Source organism: Corythoichthys intestinalis, chromosome 14 (assembly GCF_030265065.1).
Source record: "Corythoichthys intestinalis isolate RoL2023-P3 chromosome 14, ASM3026506v1, whole genome shotgun sequence".
NCBI classification, from domain to species: domain Eukaryota; kingdom Metazoa; phylum Chordata; class Actinopteri; order Syngnathiformes; family Syngnathidae; genus Corythoichthys; species Corythoichthys intestinalis.
Window position 1 is genome coordinate 11390170 of NC_080408.1, and position 24341 is coordinate 11414510.

Below are 24341 nucleotides of genomic sequence, written 5' to 3' on the forward strand. Positions count from 1 at the left end.
AGCTACCTTACGTTGGTCTTAACAGGGAGCAGCTGGATTCAGCCATTTTAAATGAGTTATGTCATAATCCCTGTTGCCACTAGAGGGCAGTGAATCCACCCAAATCAATAAAACTAAATGCAAACACTTTCAAAACAAACCATTACAATGCTACTCTAAATGCAAGAATACTCGAAGCAGCAAAATTTGATTCGAAGCTTTTCTTTAATCGAATTACTCGCGTTAAGCGATTAATCGTTGCACCACTAGACATGACCACACATCAACACATCAATACCTAATTATGCTACGCGAGTGATCAGATTAGGAACATTTAATGCCTTGCAGAATAAATTTTAGGAGATCTCAAACAAAGGCTTGCTAAGATTGCACTTTCGAAAGAGCATGAAATGTCAATACAAAATAATATTCCTGAGTGTTTCTTCAAACTATGCGGGATTACACTTTCATTTAAAACTAAATTAAAATACATGAGCTTAGCCTCAAACAGTATAAAAAAAATCAATGAGGATCTAAGTACAGCAAAAGAACAATTGGCTAACTTGCATAGCAAAAGTCGGCTAGCTTAAATGCTATAAAATGCAAACAGTTTTTTTCAATGCTCTTAACAAATCCTTTAAACACATATTACCACAAAAAACGGCTTAATATACCTCTAAATTACGAATGCATAAAAAAAAAATATATATCTCAAACAAAAACCCCAAAACCTACCTTATATTGGTCTTAACAGGGAGCAGCTGGATTTAGCCATGTTAAATGAGTTATGTCATAATCCCTGTTGCCACTAGAGGGCAGTGAGTCAACCCAAATCAATAAAACTAAATGCAAACACTTTCAAAACAAACCATTAGAATGCTACTCTAAATAAACGAATACTCGAATCAGCAAAATTTGATTCGAAGCTTTTTTCGAATCGAATTACTTGACTCAATCGATAAATCGTTGGAGCATTAGACATGACCACACATCAATACCTAATTATACGATGCAAGTGTTCTACACAACATCAGAATTACACAAAATACATATGTACGGTCAGTACCAAGTGATGTTCCTCTGTTAATAAGAACACACAACTGCTCATCTTCCCACATTACATATGTAAAAACCATCTATTTATTACAGTTTGCTAGTGTATTTGTGAATATAGACTCTGACAAATGTCAGACAATGTGGATGGGGTAAGCAACAATGATTTTCTGTTCTGTTTTTTTTTTAATTGTTTTCGTTTAGTATTCCAAACACTTTACATGTTTTGCAACAAAATCCATTTGGAGTCCCAACTTTAAGGCTTCAAAATGCTAAAAGACGGCCAAAGGGACAGTCTGTACCCTTTCTCAGTTAAAAATGGCTTTGTATTCACTGACACAACTCTTCTGCTTATGACAACAGCTCGTCTGTTTGCAACCTCCACGCGGCTTTCATATGACTGTGGAAACAGCATTTGCATAATCTGCCGGACTGCTTGGAATTACAGATTTCAATAAATATTTTTTTTTGTGGTTATAGGCTATTTTGCCCTGGGCCAAACCAAAACACCTCTTCTAAATAATCCCCCCGAACTATTTGGGTGGTACTTTGCAGACAATTGGAATCGAGGCACAAGGACTCAGACTCGTGTCGCAACTCGACTTGGACTAAAAAAAACCCCGCAGATTTGACTCGCTTGAAATAGGAGGGTGCGAGACCCAAGTCGACTTGTGAACCAATAACTCGAGAACCAATTCGACTTGACTTGTGAGACAATGACTCGAGACTCGACAAGCCACCTTAATGCTGGTTTATTCCCTGCAGACTATACTGCATTGTTTGCAGTGTTGTCACTAACACTGTATTTTGTGATTGCCTCATAATGTTGTAGAATGAAGAATATTGTAGTCATGTACAAAGAGCATTTTGAATAGAAAATGCTAGAAGGTTCTCACTACTTGTTCGTTTCCATGCTAACCGCTCACAGTTACTTCCTGTTTTGGTCCCGAGTCACACGTACAAGTGTTTTGGGACCGAGAAAGGCGTGTGCCAGCGTGGGTGAACATTCGAGGCGAGTGCAGCAACCTGTTGAGATGTACGAGGGAATGTTGATCTTTGTAAATCCATGAATGAACATGAGTATTTTTTCCTTCATTCTGGATGGTTCCAGCGATAGGTTGGACCCCCTAAATGCACGGCCGTTTTGTAGCTTTGCCGTTGCAACGAAGGTTAGTCATCGCTCCAAGTTGGCAAGCATTGTTTCCATCATATTCGTGTTGCACATTTATGCCGTGAGGTGACGTGTTCGTTTAGCATCTTTGGGATGTGTTGTAAGTCCGATTGAGTGTAAAGTGCTTAGTTGCCGCCACGTTTTGTGGCCATATTGATCGGGTGTGTGTACGGCGTACTTCCGGGTTGTGCGCGGTCATCTGCGCCCACCTTTGTATTTATGGCACTGTGCAATTCATTCATGTGTTGTAGATTATTGTGCAGTCAATTTGCATTGTTTTAAATTGGCACTGAATTGCTGGTAACCCCAAGTAAAGTAAAGTAAGGGTTATATTACGTCAGAAACCCGTTCGGTACGCGTCCGTGAATCGACTCGACTTGCCCACAACAGGTAAGACTCGGGATTTAGTTGTGTCTCTGATTATAGTGACTCGTGCAATTGTCTGGTAATTTGTTTTAGGGGTGGACCACTCTGATCATTATGGAATCAACCAGTGGTTCGACCAGGTCCAGCTCACCTGTGAACCAAATGTTTTAGAAAATGGATAGTGCTGACAGTTTGGGGAAGACTATTTCACATCACCACATTTGTTTTTGGTAATGCACTGCCATAACAAAGGGAGGCACCATACGTGGGGCCCAAAGCTCTGACATCACAGCTCAGAACAGTCGAGGCATCTGGTCATGGGTGTGGATCTCCACTTATCCCCTCCTCTTCTCCATCAGTGCAGTGAGTCAGGGCCTTTAATGAGGACCAGACCCCGACTCCTAAGACTGAGGTCATCCTACGGGAATCCCTGGAGTTTGATTATGCGTGCATGTGTAAGGCGTGTGCACTGAATGAGTGAGTGCTGAGGTCGATGTCGGCGGTGTTGCGGTACGAGAAAGGAAAAGCCAAAAAGGAGATCTCCATTACGCGGTATGTTACTCAGGGAGGAAAAAGACAGTTGACTCGGGTTTTCTTAAGTCTCCTTCGGGGAAGCAAGAACGGCGCAGTTAAATCGTTGCAAGCGGTCAGCAGAGCCTGCAACCCAAAACCTAATTTGCCACGAATTTTTTTTAGCTTCATTTTACCTGCCACATTCCTTCTATAAAAACTGCGGAATTCTTGAGACAACAACATCACAAGTCACAGGAAGTTTCCATTATAGGCCTCGGCGGCCTGGTGGTGCAGCCGCATATTGAATGACATAGGAGGAGGCCAGCCAGCCAGCAAGAGGCCCAGTGAACTCGTGTCCTCCCACTCGGGGAAATACCCTGCGGCCATTCAGGGGATGTGATTTTTTCCTCCAAGCCTAAGTGTGAGCCGTGCAGGCAGAGTGCATGATATTATGCAGGATTATCTGCAGGAAGGCTTTGTGTTTGTACAGATGTTTATCGTGCTTGATAAAACTTGTGAATGCTGGGAGAGTTGGGAAGGAAGTCCATGGGAGAATCAGATCTATTCAGTCAGCCGATTTGAGTACGCCTTTCCATTTTTTAACGTAAAACTTTTACCATCCATTTTCTATACCTTGCCTTCATTAGGGTTGTGGGTGAGCAGATGGTACTATTTGAGTTTGAGCAAGAGGTGGAGTACACGCTGGACCGGTCACTGGGAGTATTCAGCAAGCACCCAAACAATAAACTTCCCTGAACCTGTGATGAGCAAACCCACCTACAGTTGGGCAAATAAGTATTTAGTCAACCACCAATTGTACAAGTTCTCCTACTTGAAAAGATTAGAGAGGCCCGTAATTGTCAACATGGGTAAACCTCAACCATGAGAGACCGAATGTGAAAAAAAAAAACAGGAAATCACATTGTTTGATTTCTAAAAAATTTATTTCCAAATTAGAGTGGAAAATAAGTATTGGTCACCAACAAACAAGCATGATTTCTGGCTGTCAAAGAGGTCTAACTTAACTCTACCTGTATTAATGGCACCTGTTTTAACTCATTATCGGAATAAAAGACACCTGTCCACAACCTTAGTCAGTCGAAGGAAACCAGAGACAAAATTGTAGACCTGCACCTGGCCGGGAAGACTGAATCTGCAATAGGTAAAACGCTTGGTGTAAAGAAATCAACTGTGGGAGCAATTATTAGATAAAAAAGAAGACATACAAGACCACTGATAATCTCCCTCGATCTGGGGCTCCATGCAAGATCTCACCCCGCGGCGTCAAAATGATAACAAGAACGGTGAGCAAAAATCCCAGAACCACACAAGGGGACCTAGTGAATGACCTACAGGGAGCTGGGACCACAGTAACAAAGGCTACTATCAGTAACACAATGCGCCGCCAAGGACTCAAATCCTGCACTGCCAGACGTGTCCCCCTGCTGAAGAAAGTACACGTCCAGGCCCGTCTGTGGTTCGCTAGAGAGCATTTGGATGATCCAGAAGAGGACTGGGAGAATGTGTTATGGTCAGATGAAACAAAATAGAACTTTTTGGTAGAAACACAGGTTCTACCTGATTTGCATCCAAAGAACACCATACCTACTTTGAAGCATGGGGGTGGAAACATCATGCTTTGGGGCTGTTTTTCTGCAAAGGGACCAGGACGAGTGATTTGTGTAAAGGAAAGAATGAATGGGCCATGTATCGAGAGATTTTGAGTGAAAATCTCCTTCCATCAGCAAGGGCATTGAAGATGAGACATGGCTGAGTCTTTCAGCATGACAATGATCCCAAACACACAGCCAGGCCAACAAAGGAGTGGCTTCGTAAGAAGCATTTCAAGGTCCTGGAGTGGCCTAGCCCAGGGGTCCCCATCCACCGGGCCGCGGTTGGCACCGGTCCGTGGCGCATTTGCTACCGGGCCGCACATTAATATTATTTTATTAACGACAGCATTCTGGCCAAACTAACTTTGGCCTGTGCCCCTGCTTAACACATCAATATCCCTGTCTACTCTAGATATAATACTACAGTATAGATTAAAATGTCGTCATAGAAGCCCATTGATTGGATTGCAAGCAGTACATCTTGTTTTGTATATATATCTATATCCTTCATAATAACTAGGATGTATGACTAGGTTGCGGGCGCAGCACATTTGTTCCCCCACATGAGCGAAAATGACTGGACACAGACGTCTTTGGAGTGATTTTTACAGCAAAAAAGAGCACCTGATGAGTCAGAAGATGAGCCTACAACCTTGAAGACCCACGAACTGCGAAAGAGTGGATTCATGACCCGTTTCTGAATAAACCGAGTGATTCGAGCATGTCTGTGCAACAGGAGGATCAGCTTGTAGAGATCGCAAATGACGGTGAACTTAAACGTACATTTGAGACAATTAAAGTCATTCCGGAATATCCTGACAGCGCTACAAGAACACTGAAAACCTTGCTACACTTTCCAACATCGCATCTTTGTGAAGCGGGTTTCTTAATTAATGCTTAACGACACGGCGAAGGCGTTAGCGGTGTGCTGCTAACATGGCATTATGAGTCTGAGGAGAACTTTTCTACATTTGCATCCACGATCAAACTAAGTTAATATTCCTTTCTTTAAAGAAAGTTTGTAGTGTTTACTTTGGAAGAGCTGCATTCGCGGTCATTTTTAATGTTACGCGCATGCGCAGAACCGCATAGTTGCAGTTTTTGATGGGTTGCAAAATTCATCAAAACACCGGTCCGTGAAAAAAAAGACCCAAATCACACCGGTCCGTGGTGCAAAAAAGGTTGGGGACCCCTCCCCTAGCCAGTCTCCAGATCTCAACCCCATAGAAAATCTGTGGAGGGAGTTGAAAGTCCGTGTTGCCCAACGACAGCCCCATAACATCACTGCTCTAGAGGAGATCCGCATGGAGGAATGGGCCAAAAAGCAAGCAACAGTGTGTGAAAAGCTTGTGAAGAGTTACAGAAAACGTTTGGCCTCCGTTATTGCCAACAAAGGGTACATAACAAAGTATTGAGATTAGAGATGTCCCGATCCGATATTTGGATCGGATCGGACGCCGATATGGGCAAACAAATGCGCATCTGTATCGGATCGGAACACGGAAAAATTCCGATCCAGACTTCCGATCCAGTTTTTTTTTTCGGTCCGGTCCGGGTTTTCCAGCGCACTGATTTACATAATCCATTCCAGTTTTTGCTTTGCTTTCCCTAAAATCCGGTCCGCATTTTACGACGCACCTTCAACACACTACATTTACATTACCGTCTCCCAATTTACCAAGAGACTTTATCGGTAAAAATGTCAGCTGTGTGGGATCATTTCACCTTAAAGGACGACAAAGACGAAGAGGCAGAGTGCAACATATGCCACAATAAAGTCAAGCGTAGCGGTAAAGCTGTAAGAAGTTTTAATACAACCAACCTAATCAAGCTTTTAGCGAAATACCACCACAAACAATATGAGGAGTATGTTAAGAAAACCGAAGACAAAAAGAAAGGTCCTACGCAACTAACACTGGCAGAAACTTTTGCTATGCGTGACAAACTGGCACTCAATAGTCCCAAAGCCCAGAGAATAACAAGTCTTTGCCGAAGAATTCATTGTGGATGACGAGCCATTATCTCTCGTGAGTAAAGACGCACCATCCAACACTTAGAACCACGGTACAACATGCCCAGCCGTCATTACATCCTTGAGCGATTCGGCCGTGGAAGATTCGAGAACGATTCACAAACATCCAAATTCCAATTATTGAAATATGTCAAGTAAAGCGGAACTAATACACAGGGCGGTCTTTGGGACGCAATGAGAAACTGACCGCATTGCGTTCCGAAAGTAAACATAATGCTTGTCATAGACCCGGGTAATGCCAATGCTCAACTCACGGCTTTAGCTCAACTCATGCCGCTGGATAAAAAACACAAGAATACTGTACCTGACTGCTGCTGACAGCCACTACAAACTACGTCAACGTCGTTTTACTGGAGATAATAGATATCATATGTATATAGAACTAGGTGCAAAATGACAGACTCGACTGCGTTAGCAACACTGAAGTACTGAAAACCAGATGCGTTAGTAAACAGTCGCCATCTTAAAGCAGAAGACTTCCCTAGTAGGCTGTTGTGAACCTTCCAAGCGAACCGAATTAACTTTTTATCTAAAACACTCCTAAATCGGCAAAATCTTGACTTGAATCTATCTTCATAACAGTTTTAAAACTTTCATATGTCGAAAGTAGACAGAAGGGAAATTATGGAATAACGGGAGCAATTTTAACAACTTTAACAGTTGATTCGCAAAATTAAATGAATTGAATGTAGTTTAAAGCTGCCGATACAGAATGGGGACTTGAGTATTTTATTTACCGTTTTAAAATGTTAACTTGATACTGAAATAGTCGTTTATTTAAACCTGAGAGGCTTTTTATACAATTTTTGTAACTAATGCACGAAACATTAAAAGCATCTAATAGCTTGGGGGATTTTCCACTGAGGTTGTTGGTGTGTTTTGCTTTTTTAAGACAGTTTACAATATTATTTGCACGTTTTACTGACTGACTATGCCATTTCTGTTTGTTATTTATAACGTTTTGTGTTTGTCACTGAATAAACAGGTCAGTTTCTTGTTACCAACCATTGTGTGTTATTCAAACTCACCTAATTCAGCTGACTAGTTGTTATCAAGAGTACTAAAACCTTTTTCAACATGAGTCTGACAACTAAGTAAGGAGGCTAAATAATTTTAAACTTTAACACATGCTCAGATAGGTCGGTATTGGTATCGGCCAGTATCGGTATCAGATCGGAAGTGCAAAACAATATCGGTATCGGATCGGAAGAGCAAAAACCTGCATCGGGACATCCCTAATTGAGATTAACTTTTGGTATTGACCAAATACTTATTTTCCACTATGATTTGCAAATAAGTTCTTTTAAAATCAAACATTGTGATATTCTGTTTTTTTTTTTTCCACATTCTGTCTATCATGGTTGAGGTTTACCAATGTTGACAATTACAGGCCTCTCTAATATTTTCAAGTGGGAGAACTTGCAGAATTAGTGGTTGACTAAATACTTATTTGCCCCACTGTATGTTGTGCCTCTATAGAATCATGTCGATTGCGGTCGGTAGTGTTCTGAAAAAATGCACCATTTGGTTGTAAGTACATGTCAGGTAATTCCTCGGAAATCACTCCCTAGTGTAGGCACGTTTAATAAATCGCCCTTCATATAGTTTGTTCCTTCTTGCTTCTTTGCCAGTTAAAGCAACGTCAGTAAGCATATTTCAGTTTAAGTGTCTAAAACGTCTAACTTTAAATTGCAACGCATATTTTGACAGTTCTGATTTATTTGGCTTTCCGTGCTAAGTCTTTCTGCCAAATTCTCTATACAGTATACATTACTGATAGCTATACGATGTGGTTTTAATGTATTGCATTTAAAGTTTTCCAAAATTGAATAAACCTGGTGAACTCACCTGGATCCTTCGCGGCAACGTCTTTGGAGACTTGCCTGGCCATGGCTGACAGCTGGGCCTGGAATCGCCGCAAGGAATTATGCACTTCAGCGATGTCGGAGCTGTGGCGTTCGCAAGTGGCGTTCGTCCTCCCCATGCCAACCTTCAGTTCTTCGATTTCAGCGTTAATGCCTTCTAACCGAATGAATGCCTTCCGGAGTGCGGTTACTTGTCCTTCCGCGTGCTGATACTGACCAGGGTCAGCAGAAATCTGCTTTCCAAGTACGTCCAATCGGTTCCTCAGCTCTTCTATTTGGCGGCCAGAGGCATCTTGTCCCCCTAGGCTGTGTTTGTCTGCCTGGCAACATGTCGAGTTTATCTTGATCATATCCTGATTGTACTTGCTCAACGAATCACTCAGTCCGGTGACGGCACCGGCCAGGCCCGAAACATTATCTTGAACGCTACTCAGCCCTTTCTGGAAGTCGTCCATGGTCTTGGAGCGTCTCTCATTCCCGGCTGATTCCCTTTCCATGCTCTCCAGCAGGTGCTGGAGCTTGTCTGTATTTGCGCCAATGTCGGTGCGAAGGGTGTCCAAGTCGTTCTTATAGCGACGCAGGTCCTTCCAAAAGATTTCCATCCCCTTTGGTGATGGCGAAGAACTTCCCTCAACGATACTAGCTTCTGAGCCCTGGCACCCTCCGGCGCACAATTCTCCAATAGCATTGATCTTATCGTCCAAACCCTGCAGAAGGAACTTGTTGTTATTGACTTGCACCTGCACAGTCTCCATGGAGTCTCCGTACATCCCCGGGAAGGTGTTGTTGTTTATCTCCACCAGCAAGTCTGTGAACTGGTCCTCCATGCTGTTCAGACGCTCGTCCAGAACTTGCCTTACTGATGCCACTTCTTCTGTGATGATCCGTGTCAGTTTCTCCTCTATGTAAAAGCAGTGAGTCTCTGCATTTTGTTCAGAGATATTTAACCGAGCGTCTAGTTCTTCAACCAGCGGAGTTAAGGCGTCACTGGCCTCCCGAAGCTCAGAGACGTGTACCAGCTCGTTGTCAATACGAGCGTTCAGGATGCGGTAAGCTTCCTGAATTCGGTCAATCTCGATCCACAAATCTTTATGGTCATTTTGTTCCTCCTGCTTCTTAATCGGGTCCGTCTGCCGCTGAGTTCGTGACGGCCCATCTGCAGCTGTCATATCCATCCGAAGAGCCCTGATCTCTTTCTTCAAGTCAGCCTCCTTTTGCTCCACCAGTTTGGTCATGCTTTCCAAACCTTTGTCGTGACTATCCTCACAGGTTTTCTGCAAGGTCTGAATCTTGCTGGTGCATGCTATTTGTATCTTGTCCAACTGTTCTTTCATAGTTTGGTCCAGTTCAAGCTTCAACTTTCCGACTTTTCCGTCAATGTAACTCTGCACAACGTCAAGCTCCATCATTACCGGAGTCTGGGATTGTGAGGCATCCATCAGGACACGAATCTGCCCCTCGTGACTTGATATCGTTCCTCGGAGGTCTTCAAGCATCTCTTCCTTGGTTTTGAGCGAATCATTGATATCGTCCAAGCGGCCTTCAATTTTTTCCAGGACCTTGTCTCCGGCGATCCCGCCTCTGGATGCTTGGTGGCCGTCAAGGACTGCGGGACTGTCCTCTGGGCCTGGGACCATTGCACTGTCTGGAGGCTGCATTTTGTTGAAGAGGGTCACCAACATGTTCTTGGTGTCCTCTTGCAGGTCTGCACGGAGGCTGGCCGTTAAACCTTTCAGAGCGGACTGCAGGTCCAGGACTGTCTGGGAGAGCCGCCGAACTTCACCTTCCAAAAGGTGCACCTTGTCATTTGTCTCATGGTGGCCCGTCTCTCTGCGCTCTGGCCCTAAAAGCAATGAACACAGTGATGCTTTGCAAATAACAAACATTTGAAAAGACACTGTATTGACACAAAAAGACATATTACTCTGTATGGGTCTGTTGGAATATCCAGTACTTGATGGCCCATAGGCCTGGGCCTCTTGCACAATCTGATGCTCTGGAGTGGGTTTTAAATCTCTACAGCTGGGCCCTTGGTAGCCAGGACAACATCGCCATTCCAACTCTGTGACTTTCTTGTAGGCAATTTTGTATGTGGGCCGGAACCGGGTTTTGTATCTGTGAAAGGTTTAGGATAGTTCAACAGAAATCAACTCCCAGATAAAAAATAGCCTCTGACAAAATACATGGTGTCCTCTAATATGGCCTGAATCCAGTTCCCATGGTGAAGCTGTAACGTGATTGTACACAAGTAATGCTAAAATATACGTACCGTAACTTTTGGACTATAAGCCGCGACTTTTCCCCCTCATTTAGAATTAGGGCTGCAGCTATCGATTATTTTACTAGTCGATTAATCGATGAACTAGTTAGTTCGAATAATCGAGTACCGTAATTTTCGGACTATAAGCCGCTACTTTTTCCCCTCCTTTTGAATCCTGCGGCTTATAGTCCAGTGCGTCTTATTTGTTGATTTATTTTGGTTAATAGGTAACACTTTGACAACGGTGTCATAAGACTGCCATAAGACCGCCATAATTATGACATGATTATAACATTATCATGGCGTTAATAAATGCTTATGACAGATGTCATTAAGTAGAGGTGTGCAAAATTTCCGATTCTTACATTGTTCGCGATTCGGCCGTGGAAGATTCGAGAACGATTCACAAACATCAAAATTCCAATTATTGAAATATGCCAAGTAAAGCGGAAGTACAACACACTCAGCGCGCCGCGCGGTCTTCGGGCGCAACGAGGAAGAACGCAGCGAGAGTAGCTAAACATCATGCTTCTCATTACCCGGCCCCTCGGGTAATGCCAATGCTCAACTCACGCCACGAGATAAAAAAACACGACAACAACATACCTGACTGCTGCCGAAAAGCTGCTACAAAGTACGTCATCCACATAATGTACTGGTAGATATCATTTATATAGGACTAGATGCACCATTGATTCGGTAGCGTGAGCAGCACATCTACAAAAAGCTAGATGCGGCGTTCGTAAACGGCCGCCATCTTAAAGCAGTACACTTCCCTGCAAGGCTGTTGTAGCGAACCTTCCAAGCAAACCTAATTAACTTTTTATCTAAAATACTCCTAAATCGGTAAAATATTGACTTGAATCTATCTTTAAAATAGTTTTAAAACTTTCACATGTCGAAAGTAGACAAAAGGGAAATTATGGAATAACGGGAGCAATTTTAACAACTTTAACAGTTGATTCACAACATTAAATTAATTGAATGTAGTTTAAATATGCTGTTACAGAATGGGGACTGGAGTTTTTTATTTACTGTTATTTGTGTATATTTGTTTACTGCTATATGTTAACTTGATACTGAAATAGTAGTTTGGTTTAGCCTGAGAGGATTTTTGAACAATTTTGGAACTAATGTACAAAACATTTAATTTAAAAAAAAAAAAAAAAGGGGGGGGGTGCATCAATAATCGTTTTATAATCGAATCGGAGCCTCTGAATTGTAATCGTAATCGAATCGTTAGGTGCCCAAAGATTCCCAGCTCTATCATTAAGTATCATCTGGAAAATTACGTGTATGAATCCTTGCCGAAGCCCAATTTATTTACATATGACTACTGAGAGATGACGCCATTGTCGCCATGTCAGCTGTGTAAACTTTTCCCTCATTGTTGTCTGTCTCACAAAGATGGATTATTTTTGCACCTCTGCGGGGTCTGCTCGGTGAGCCGCTGCACTGGGGGTCCCACTCGTTTTGCTCGGTCGTCCAGCGCCTGGCCTCCCAGGCATCCTCTTGGTTGTTTGTTTCGGTCGGAGCGCCGCCTGGCATCATGCCGCCAGCGCTCTGACCGCGCTGCCTGGCCGTTCATTGCTGTTGAATCGGGTTGCGGGTCTTTTCAAAATGCGCTACTGCCCTCCAGTGGCCAGTTTTATTGCTTTAAAATGGGTTTGGAGCCTTGTTTTTGTTTCTCAGATAGATCGCAAGCTATGGATGTTTCTTGTAAAAAAAAAAGAAAAAATGCAAAAGACGTATAAATACGTTTTTGGGACAATGAAGCATTTAAAAATAGAATGTATTTGTACGTTTCTGGGAGCAAATGAGTTAAGTGTCATCTGGCAAATTATGTCACTAACTAACGTCCAGCTCGGGTATTTTACATTCATTCAAAAGTGAGAAAAATTTGCCGGATGACACTAAATGACAGCTGTTATAAGCATTCATTAATGCTCATGTCAGTGTCTTGTCATAATTATGATTGTCTAATGACAGTCTTATGGCACCACTGTCTAATAAAGATTTACGAAATACCATAACTAGCAATTAATGAAACAACTGGAACAGTAACTGAAGAAATATTTAACACAGAACATGAATTTTGATTGTTATTTACATTTGTAGAGTTGCAATGCATACCAGGAGGCATGTTGGACGACAACAGTGTTGACAGCACGTGGCAGCAGAGGTTGACTGTCTCCACCAAGGGAGCAGTGATGGCCAAATGAAGCTTCTTGAAACCTATTGGTTCTAAGCTTCATGGTGGTTCATTTGGTCTTATGACAGTCTTATGTTGCTGCTGTCAAATAAATTGTTACCGGTTAATATCTTTTGGTGTAACTATCCCATAATACAGTGAGGACTATTACGGTTTATAGTCCAGTGCTGCTTATCTGTGAACAAATGTCATTTTTGTGTCAAATTTGGTTGGTGGCGGCTTATAGTCAGGTACGCCTTGTAGTCTAAAAATTACGGTATATGTGAATTTGTGTTGCACCATAAGAATGGGTGGGTTACTAATAGACAAATACGCTTGCCAATGTACAGTCCGTGACAAAAGTCTTGTCGCTTATCCATTTTGTAGAGACAATTACTAATAACTAGGGCTGTCAAACGATTAAAATGTTTAATCGAGTTAATTACAGCTTAAAAATTAATTAATCGTAATTAATCGCAATTAATCGCAATTCAAACATCTATAAAATATGCCATATTTTTCTGTAAATTATATATATATTCTGTAAAATAAATTGTTGGAATGGAAAGATAAGACACAAGATGGATATATACATTCAACATACGGTACATAAGGACTGTAGTGGGCATTTCACTCTCCTGTCATTTAAATCTGTCCATGCTGTCCTCACTCCGAAGCGTCTACTTTTTCCAAAGCTAGACAGCTAGTGAACGACGCCTTAATAATTAGACTTCTTCCTTTTTCATCTGATTTATTAATAAAATGGCCTCAAACCATTGTCCTCTTTAGACCGTCGTAAAACTACAAAATAAAAGTACACAAGCATTGCATTAGCAACAACGTTAGCTTAGCACGCTATACAGGTTCACTAAACATAAACAAAAAGCGTCTCATACAAAAAATAGAACATTTCGCTTACTAACATAATATGTACATTCTTTACAACAACCATACTTACGGACAAATCTTGTCCAAGGATCATATAAGCACAACATTATCAGCCCGAGACGTCGTGCAGCCAAAATGAAGAAAGAAAAGAAGAAAATAATAAACCATGTCGCAAAGCGACCACAAGAGTTCGCTGTTGGACAGCGCAAAAAGCCTTGCTGTAAAACTTACCAAAAGGCAGAATACTTTCTGAGCGGGACATGAGCGTTAATTGCGTCAAATATTTTAACGTGATTAATTTAAAAAATTAATTACCGCGCGTTAACACGATAATTTTGACAGCCCTACTAATAACCTTACTTTTAATTATTCAATTGGTTTCAGAAATGGCTCATATGAAAGCTAAGACCCTCCCAAATGATGTTGAGTGTACAAAAATATATTTGTTTCGCTGAAAAAGATTTATCATTTAATGAAGACATAAAGGTCAAATTTTGGCAAGAGAAAAGTTTTGTCGCCTACAGAAAGTAGTGTGAAAATTGAAAAAAAAAAAAAGTACTTCAAATACAAAAATATGGTACATAACATAAGCGAATTAAGTAGTGGTGCTGTGAGATCCAAATTTCAGATTTTGTATGACTTTCATGGGCTTCGGCAAGGACTCATACAATTTATTGATGAAATTATCAAGAACATCAAAGAAAGCAGTCTCGCATGCCTCTCAGAGTTCATCAACATTCTTGGGTTTCGTCTTCCATGCTTCCTCTTTCATCCTATTAATGTCTGGTGACTGGGCTGGCCCGTCCTGGACGATCTTGATCTTCTTTGCCTTGAGGAACTTTGAGGTAGAGATTGAAGTATACGATGGAGCACCATCCTGCTGCAGAATTTGACCCTTTTTATGGTTAGGAATGTAAGAGGCAGCTAAGATTTGTTGATTTTTCAGACTATTTATCTCTCAGGGTGCAGACAATTAAAAAAACGTGTTGCATTTGCCAAGGCCCACAGCCTGTCAAAAGGATGGACGCTGGAAAAGTAGCAAAAGGTGGATTTTTCGGATGAATCTTCTATTGAATTACACCACAGTCGCCGCAAATTTTGCAGGAGACCTACTGGAGCCCGCATGGATCCGAGATTCACTCAGAAAACAGTGAAGTTTGGTGGTTACATCATTACCAAAATCATGGTCTGGGGTTACATCCAGTATGGAGGTGTGCGAGAGATCTGCAGGGTGGAAGGCAACATAAATAGTCTGAAATATCAACAAATCTTAGCTGCCTCTTACATTCCTAACCATAAAAAGGCAAGGCAAGGCAAATTTATTTATATAGCACAATTCAACACAAGGCAATTCAAAGTGCTTTACATCACATGAAGATAATAAAAATCACATTTAAATCAATACAATGTGAAAACCAAGACAAAAGATTGCATTTAATCACAAATAGAATAAAAATAAATAAATAGAAATAAAACAAAAATAAAAATAAAACAAAAATAAAAATAAAACAAAAACTACTACTACTAATAATAATTGAAATCAGCAATGGGTATAAGCACAAGAGGAATAGAAAGCAAGTAGATTGAAATATATAGACAGTTATGGATATGCAGTGCTAAACAAAAGCGTTTTTAGCCCTGGAAAAGGGACAAATTCTGCAGCAGGATGGTGCTCCATCGCATACTTCAATCTCTACCTCAAAGTTCCTCAAGGCAAAAAAGATCAAGATCCTCCTGGATTGGCCAGCCCAGTCACCAGACATGAACAGGAAGAAAGAGGAAGCATGGAAGACGAAACCCAAGAATGTTGATGAACTCTGGGAGGCATGCAAGAATGCTTTCTTTGATGTTCTTGATGACTTCATCAATCAATTGTATGAATCCTTGCCGAAGCCCATAGAAGTCATACAAAATATTAAATTTGGATCTCACAGCACCACTACTTCATTCGCTTATGTTATGTAACATTTTTTTGTATTTGAAGTACATTTTTTGTTCAATTTTCACACTACTTTCTGTAGGCGACAAAACTTTTGTCTTGCCAAAATTTGACCTTTATGTCTTCAATAAATGATAAATCTTTTTTCAGTTAAACAAATACATTTTTATATATTTGACATCATTTGGGAGGGTCTTAGCTTTTATATGAGCCATTTCGGAAACCAATTGAATAATTAAAAGTCAGGTTATTAGGAGGGGTGTCAAACGATTAAAATTTTTAATCGAGTTAATTACAGCTTAAAAATTAATTAATCGTAATTAATTGCAATTAATCGCAATTCAAACCATCTATAAAATATGCCGTATTTTTCTGTAAATTATTGTTGGAATGAAAAGATAAGACACAAGACGGATATATACATTCAAAATACGGTACATAAGTACTATATTTGTTTATTATAACCATAAATCAACAAGATGGCATTAACATTATTAACATTCTCTTAAAGCGATCCATGAATAGAAAGACTTGTAGTTCTTAAAGGATAAATGTTAGTACAAGTTATAGAAATTTTATATTAAAACCCCTCTTAAAGTTTTCGTTTGATTAAAATTTGTAAAATTTTCAATCAAAAAATAAACTAGTAGCTCGCCATTGTTGATGTCATTACACCATGCTCAATCCCCCAACCCATAAAATCATTTGGACCTAAGCGCCAGCAGAGGGCGCCAAATAACAAAAAAAACAAGTAACAAGCGGACATTACACTTCTGTCATTTTAATCTGAGCGGGCAATGTGCGTTAATTGCGTCAAATATTTTAACGTGATTAATTTAAAAAATTAATTACCGCCCGTTAACGCGATAATTTTGACAGCCGTAGTTATTAGTAATTGTTTCTACAAAATGGATAAGCGACAAGACTTTTGTCAGGGACTGTACGTGCAAGTCTACAGTATAAACCAAGGACCTCCTGAATGTTGGATTAACCATTGCTTGCAAGTAAAAAAAAAAAAAAAAAAAACAACAACAAAAAACATTTCGTTTGGAAAAAATATACGTCATTCTGAATACTGTGTTCATTTACACAAATTTTCTGTTCTTATCCTTTGTCTTGCCGAGACAAAAAGCTCCCAGGGAAACAATAGATGACATCACCTCCCTGCAGGCAGGGGTCTTGTCTTAGAGGACATCTGGTAAATTGATGACTGATTCTGACTTCCCACTACCCCAGATTTAACACCCATACCACAACTTGCATACGCAGATGAAACTAAAAGTTTTTCCCAATTTTTAAAAGAAAAATTGCAGAACTCACGTCACTTGATGGGGGCAGTTGGCCATGTAAGGCGGGCAGGGGGCCACCACGGGCTCCTGGAAGCTCTCCATGCTACCTTGCACAGCGCAGCTGACGTTCTTCTGCACCACATAGGCACACCAGTTCCTGAGCAACAGGAGCCAACGAATGACAAGTTCAACAGGGCTTGTAGTTACTCATTTCACTTTTATTTATCCAGATAAGGCAATTGAGAACAAATCCAATAAAAAAAGGTAAACACCAATATTACACACTACAAATACATATTGCAGTAGCAGATTTTGCTCAGTAAGAATGATTATTAGACCATGATTTCATATTTAGTTTGCAACAAATGTATTAACATTCTAGGTGAATTTGTGACTTGTTAATGTGCTGTTCAAAGGAGCCACTGTGTTTGTGACCACCAGTGTTCTTGATGATATGCCATCGAAAAACCTTGTGTACTACATTCTGTGCTCCTGCTCAATACAATCTCCCCTCGGTCTTGTAAGTAATAATAGTGGCCATGTTAAACTTTCCCGCAACTTTTTCATTTATTTTAAACAAAAATGTAAGAAATATATTAGTAATAAAATAGGAAATAACAACTGAACACGAGGTGAGAGAGCAGAGATTTTTAACATAAGAAGTCTTGACTGTAAGCAGACCCTTAAGTATTTGATTTAACATACACAATAGAAACAAATAATAGTCGTTACATAGAAAAATAATACAAATCTGTTCACAAAGTAAGCTTTTGTTTACATTTTGACTAAATCTTTTAAAATATACTTACTTACAAGGGAGTAGGTGTGCATAGGGACAGTAGGGACATAACACCATCAACTTTTCAGGATGCTAAAATTGTCCCCACCAACTTTCAACAACCTTACATGCATGCTAAAATGGGTTCCTTAATATAGGTAATTGAGATTGTCTTCCCATTTGTTGTAAGGATAGAATTGGCCCTACTATTATTAATTGAATTCTTTTTATTATGTTCAAACTTACATTTACCCCTTTTCACTTGCTGAATGTGCCGGTCCATTTTTATCCCCCGCTCAAACGCACGTTTGATTGGCCGATGACTTGACCCACTCCCGACACACACGCATGCTAACATTCACACAACTCCGACAGAAATACATGTTGAAAACATGCCGCCCCCTTCGATTAGGAGGGGTATTAGAAGTGTTTTTTTTCGACCAGAAGCAGCCACTGTAAGTAATTTAAAAAGACTCCAATGTTGTGGAGACGGGTAACACACCACTTACACACAACAGAAAGTCCGACCTGCATCAGAGTTAGCATAACATTAAACTGTGTGAACTTGCTAGCCGGCAAAACTTGAGTAGGAAGCTGCTTAGAGAGAAGTTTCCTTCTGTTTGTGTTTTCTACTGTTAACGTTAGTTAAACTGAGAAATTTTGTGAACTCTGCTGGAAATTTTAGATCTAGAAAAATGTGAGCAAGAAGCTGCTTAGAGAGAGAGAGGTGTGCTGCATAACCTCATATGTTGCTCACACAACACAACATACTGTATGTGAATATTCAGAGCCTCACCTACAGTTGTGGTCAAAAGTTTACATACACTTGTGAAGAACATAATGTCATGGCTCTCTTGAGTTTCCAGTTATTTCTACAACTCTGATTTTTCTCTGATAGAGTGATTGGAACAGATACTTCTTTGTCACAAAAAACATTCATTAAGTTTGGTTCTTTTATGACTTTATTATGGGTGAACAGAAAAAAGTGATCAAATCTGCTGGGTCAAAAATATACATACAGCAGTGCTAATATTTGGTAACATGTCCCTTGGCCATTTTCACTTCAATTAGGCGCTTTTGGTAGCCATCCACAAGCTTCTGGTTGAATCTTTGACCACTCCTCTTGACAGAATTAGTGCAGTTCAGTTAAATTTGATGGCTTTCTGACATGGACTTGTTTCTTCAGCATTGTCCACAAGTTCTCAATGGGGTTTAAGTCAGGACTTTGGGAAGGCCATTCGAAAACCTTAATTCTAGCCTGATTTAGCCATTCCATTACCGCTTTTGATGTGTGTTTGGGGTCATTGTCCTGTTGGAACACCCAACTGCGCCCAAGACCCAATCTTCGGGCTGATGACGTTAGGTTATCTTGAAGAATTTGAAGGTAATCCTCCTTCTTCATTATCCATTTGAAGGTAATCCTCCTTCTTCATTATCCCATTTACTCTCTGTAAAGCACCAGTTCCATTGGCAGCCAAACAGCCCCACAGCATAATACTACCACCACCGTGCTTGACGGTAGGCATGGTGTACTTGGGGCTAAAGGCCTGACCTTTTCTCCTCCAAACATATTGCTGGGCATTGTGGCCAAACAGCTCGATTTTTGTTTCTTCTGACCACAGAACTTTCCTCCAGAAGGTCTTATCTTTGTCCATGTGATCAGCAGCAAACTTCAGTCGAGCCTCAAGGTGCCGCTTTTGGAGCAAGGGCTTCCTTCTTGCACGGCAGCCTCTCAGTCCATGGAGATGCAAAACACGCTTGACTGTGTTCCAGCAGCTTCTAATTCTTGGCAGATCTGCTTTTTGGTGATTCTCGGTTGAATCTTCACCCTCCTGACCGGTTTTCTCTCAGCAGCAGGTGATAGCTTGCGTTTTCTTCCTGATCGTGGCAGTGACAAAACAGTGCCATGCACTTTATACTTTATACTTAATTGTTTGCACTGTTGCTCTTGGGACCTGCAGCTGCTTTGAAATGGCTCCAAGTGACTTTCCTGACTTGTTCAAGTCAATAATTCGCTTTTTCAGATCCATGTATGTATATTTTTGACCCAGCAGATTTGATCACTTTTTCTGTTAACCCATAATAAAGTCATAAAAGAACCAAACTTCATAAATGTTTTTTGTGACAAAGAAGTATCTGTTCCAATCACTCTATCGGAGAAAAATCAGAGTTGTAGAAATAACTGGAAACTCAAGAGAGCCATGACATTATGTTCTTCACTAGTGTATGTAAACTTTTGACCACAACTGTAAATACTGTATTAAAAAATACAGTACTGTATATCTATCATAGACTTCATAATGAATTGACATGACACATTCCCCATTCACTACGTAACGCTTTCCCGAACGGGACCGTCCCCGCTTCATTTATTAGGAGTCGGTCACATGCAGCATCTAACGCTGAATTTAGGTTGAAAAAGTATGAAAGTTGTACTGCATACAAACAGGAAGGATTGTCTCAGGAGTGATTTTTTCGAGGATTCAAGGTAATTATTATATTTTTCGTACCATGCATGCATTTTTAAACGTTGTGAAAATAATCAGTGGGAGAAATTAGCCGCTACAGCATTGGCATTATATTTTGCAATATTTACGTAAAATAACTAATAACTGCCTGTTTTTTTTTTTGCTTTTAACCAAGAATCAAGACTGTTTTACGTCCACACCTATAAAGATTTCAGGGATTTAAGCATTTATTCACAAGACTTTCCAACGTAAAAAGCTCTTTGTCTGTGTTTCCACTCTGTGAGCTTTGACAAAGATAGGGTCCTTATTAATTGGCAGAATTTTTTTTTTAATATCCCTCGTTTTTGAAGGGGGCAGTGAATGAGTGTGTGTGTGTGTGTGTGTGTGGGGGGGGGTGTCAAGTCATCAGCCAATCAAACGTGCGTTTGAGGGAAAAAAATGGACTGGCACATTCAGCAAGTGAAAAGTCTGAACAAAATTAAAGTACTGTAAATCACTCAATTATGGTAGGGTCAATTCTATCCTTACAACATATGGCGACTAGAAAATCTAAATTACCTATATAACTGAACTCATTATATAATAAAATTAAGGTTGCTTAAAAGTTGGTGGGCAAAATTTGAGCGTCCTGAAAAGTTGCTAGTGTTATGTCCCTACCGTCCCTATGCAAACCTACACCCTTGGGTCAATTGTATCCTTACAACTAGAGATGTCCCGATCGATCGGGTCCGATCACGTCATTTTCAAAGTATCGGAATCGGCAAAAAATATCGGCCATGCCTTTTTTTAATATATATATATTTTATAATTAAATCATTTTCTAATTGTATTTAACGTTACAGACATAATATGTTACACTCATCCAGAGTCTTTAGTTTAGGCTTACGGTAGGGTTATCAAATTTATCCCGATAACGGCGGTAATTAATTTATTTAAAAAATGTATCACGTCAAATATTTAACACAATTAATGCATGCGTTGCCAACCCACTCACGCATTGTCGCGCTCAATCTGTAATGGTGCCGTTTTACCTATATAGAGAGATAAAAGGCAGCGTAAAACGAGTAGAGTGAATTTTGGCAGCCTTTGGCGTCTTTTTTTAATTGGCTAAAGCCTTACAATCCCTCTCCCTACGATTAGAAATATAATGGGAGGCAATGTGGGGAAACAAGGTAGCAATTGATCTTTTTCTTAACCCCTCATTTCCCAACGCAGAGAAGATATATCAATTGGTCTATCAAAGTTAACGGCGGTAATTATTTTTTAAAATATTAATCACGTAAAAATATTTAACGCAATTAACGCATGCGCTGCACGACCCACACACGCATTGTCGCGTATAATCTATAATGGCGGCGTTTTACCAATATATAGAGCTAAAAGGGAGCGTAAAATGAGTAGAGTGAATTATGGCAGTCTTTGGAGCCTTTTTTCAGTTGGCTAAAGCCTTTAAATCTCTCTCTCAACAATTAGAAATATCGTGGGAAAGCAATGTGAGGAAGAAAGTTAGTAGCTGACCTTTTTCTTAACACCCTATGTTATTTCCCAACGCAGAAAAGATATATCAATTGGTACCACTACGCACAGTCATGGTTCTACTCCCCATCATGCATTTGGGCATGGCTACAGTATCATTAACTGAAAGCTCAACAAATACACTAGATGGCAATATTTAGTCACAGTATACAAAGTCACAAGTCTTTCTATCCGTGGATCCCTCTCACAGAAAGAATGTTAATAATGTAAATGCCATATTGAGGATTTATTGTCATAATAAACAAATACAGTACTTAGGTACTGTATGTTGAATGTATATATTCGTCCGAGTTTTATTCATTTTTTTCTTAATGCATTGCCAAAATGTATATGATCGGGAAAAATTATCGGGAATGATTGGAATTGAATCGGGAGCAAAAAAAAAGCAATTGGATCGGGAAATATCAGGATTGGCAGATACTCAAACTAAAACGATCGGGATCGGATCGGGAGCAAAAAAACATGATCGGAACAACCCTACTTACAACATATGGGAAGGCAATCTAAATTACCTATATAACTGAACTCATTATAAAAGCAACTAAGGTTGCCTAAACGTTGATGGGAACAATTGGAGCATACTGAAAAGTTGGTAGTGTGATGTCCATACCGCTCCTATGCAAACCTACGCCTTTCCTGAGAGGTTCCTAATATTATGGCGATCTTTACTCAGCGCATTTGGTATGAGAAAGTTGACTACTTTTTAGTCTTGTCCTATTTTGAACTGCTTCTCACTGATTTGCAACTGTTGCACGCTTCCCATTGGGATTTGACTTCACTACCGCTCACATTCCTCAAATTGTATCTTATCTCGGGAGGAGAAAGCATTTGCGGGCTCATTTAGACCCATTTTAGCGATAAAGGTGCAAGAAGACAGTCGCATTTTCTTCTTGGCGTCTGCGCAGCATGTGCGCACACAAAGTTGGACCCAAGCAGGAGAAACGCCCTTGATGAACTCTTTAGCAAGAGCGAAATATGAGAATAAAATTCACGTTTCTGACCTGTTTCTGTGTCTGTGCACCACTCCGGTGTGGAGAGGATCATAAGAAGGTGGTGGAGGAAAGCCGTGCGTGAAAAAGTTGCAAAAGAACGTGAAAAGCGCCCATCGCAGAGAACTTCTAAACCCCATACTTGCTTAAAGAGAGAGTTAAATATTTGTATATAATATGACAAAAAAATAATAAAAACTAACGGCTTGGCTTTGCGCTACTGTGACATGCGCCCTGTGTGGTGTGTGAGTGCCTTAAAAAAAAGGGGGAAAAGTTAACTCCAACTATTTGACTGCGTGACGCCCTTCTTGCGTGACGCACGGGATCCACGCCCTCCTCCCAATAAAACAACACAATGGGAATGGGGCAGTTTCAATGAAATGGTATCATGCTGTCTCAGGAACAGTCGCTCGTTAATTGCCCACAAAGATTTAATTAGGATAACTTTCTCATTCTTTTACATACTACAAACCCACAGACACTTCATGATGAGAACACATCATTATATTCATTACAGGCTGAAAGCCTGTCAAGTTGCCATTCAAGCTGTTGTTGTTGTTGTGGACACTAACTGTAAAGTCCTACTCCTCCGTTGTTCGTGAACCGATCGTCTTAAAAGTTGGTGGTCATGTAGCATGGGCCAATATCAATAGATATTTGGAGCCCAATTCTTGGATTTTTTTTTTTTTGGGGGTATCAGAACTGAATAATTAATTGCAGAAATATTATCCACGAGCAGGGGTGGGTAGAGTAGCCAAAATTTTACTGACGTAAGAGTAGCGTTGCTTCCAAATAATATTACGAAAGTAAAAGTAGACATAAAAAAAATTTACTCAAGTACAAGTAAAAAAAAAAAAAAAATTACCGTATTGGCCCGTATATAAGACGGTGTTTTTTGCATTGAAATAAGATAAAAAAAGTGGGGGTCATCTTATATTGGAGGTCTTGACATTATGCCCATTATAGACCCTACTCACCTACGTCACAAAATGACGTGTCGCTGTATCCGGCCGCCATATTGTACCTATTTTTTAGACCTATTCTCATTGTTTTCAATTAGTCGTGCAAGTTATAGAGCAATTCATGGAAGCCCCGGTGTTATCTGACGCTGTAAACTCATTGGATGCGTTGCATAAAAGGCGTTACGTGGAAAAGCTTCAGTTTATCCATTCGCCAGATCCGTATTTGATGCCTAAATCGATGTTTTTCGACCCGGTCTTCGCCATCTTTGCCTGACCCTGATATTTACAACTATCTTGTCCACACAAAATCAGCCTATTCTCACGCAAGTTTGAAAAACTTTAAGAGCTTGGAGGCTTATAAATGCTACGTTGCTGGTTGGCTGAAACAGGTCCTCGTACACGAAAATTCGGCAGGAATCCTGTGCTCGGAAGGTGAGTTACGAAATTTT

At 40.4% G+C, this 24341-nt stretch overlaps 1 protein-coding gene across 1 annotated transcript in view; it reads right to left on the reverse strand.

The window, feature by feature from the left end:
• emilin2a (elastin microfibril interfacer 2a) overlaps window positions 1-23174 on the reverse strand; it is a 46789-nt gene extending 23615 nt beyond the window's left edge. The window contains exons 1-4 of the mRNA XM_057856491.1: window positions 22943-23174; window positions 17191-17316; window positions 10517-10707; window positions 8576-10435 (exon numbers count right to left, since the gene is read on the reverse strand). Of these exons, the coding sequence (XP_057712474.1) occupies window positions 8576-10435; window positions 10517-10707; window positions 17191-17316; window positions 22943-23070 (2305 nt within the window). The 5' untranslated portion in view covers window positions 23071-23174. The remainder of the gene's footprint in view (window positions 1-8575; window positions 10436-10516; window positions 10708-17190; window positions 17317-22942) is intronic.
• Between the last annotated feature and the right edge of the window lie 1167 nt (window positions 23175-24341).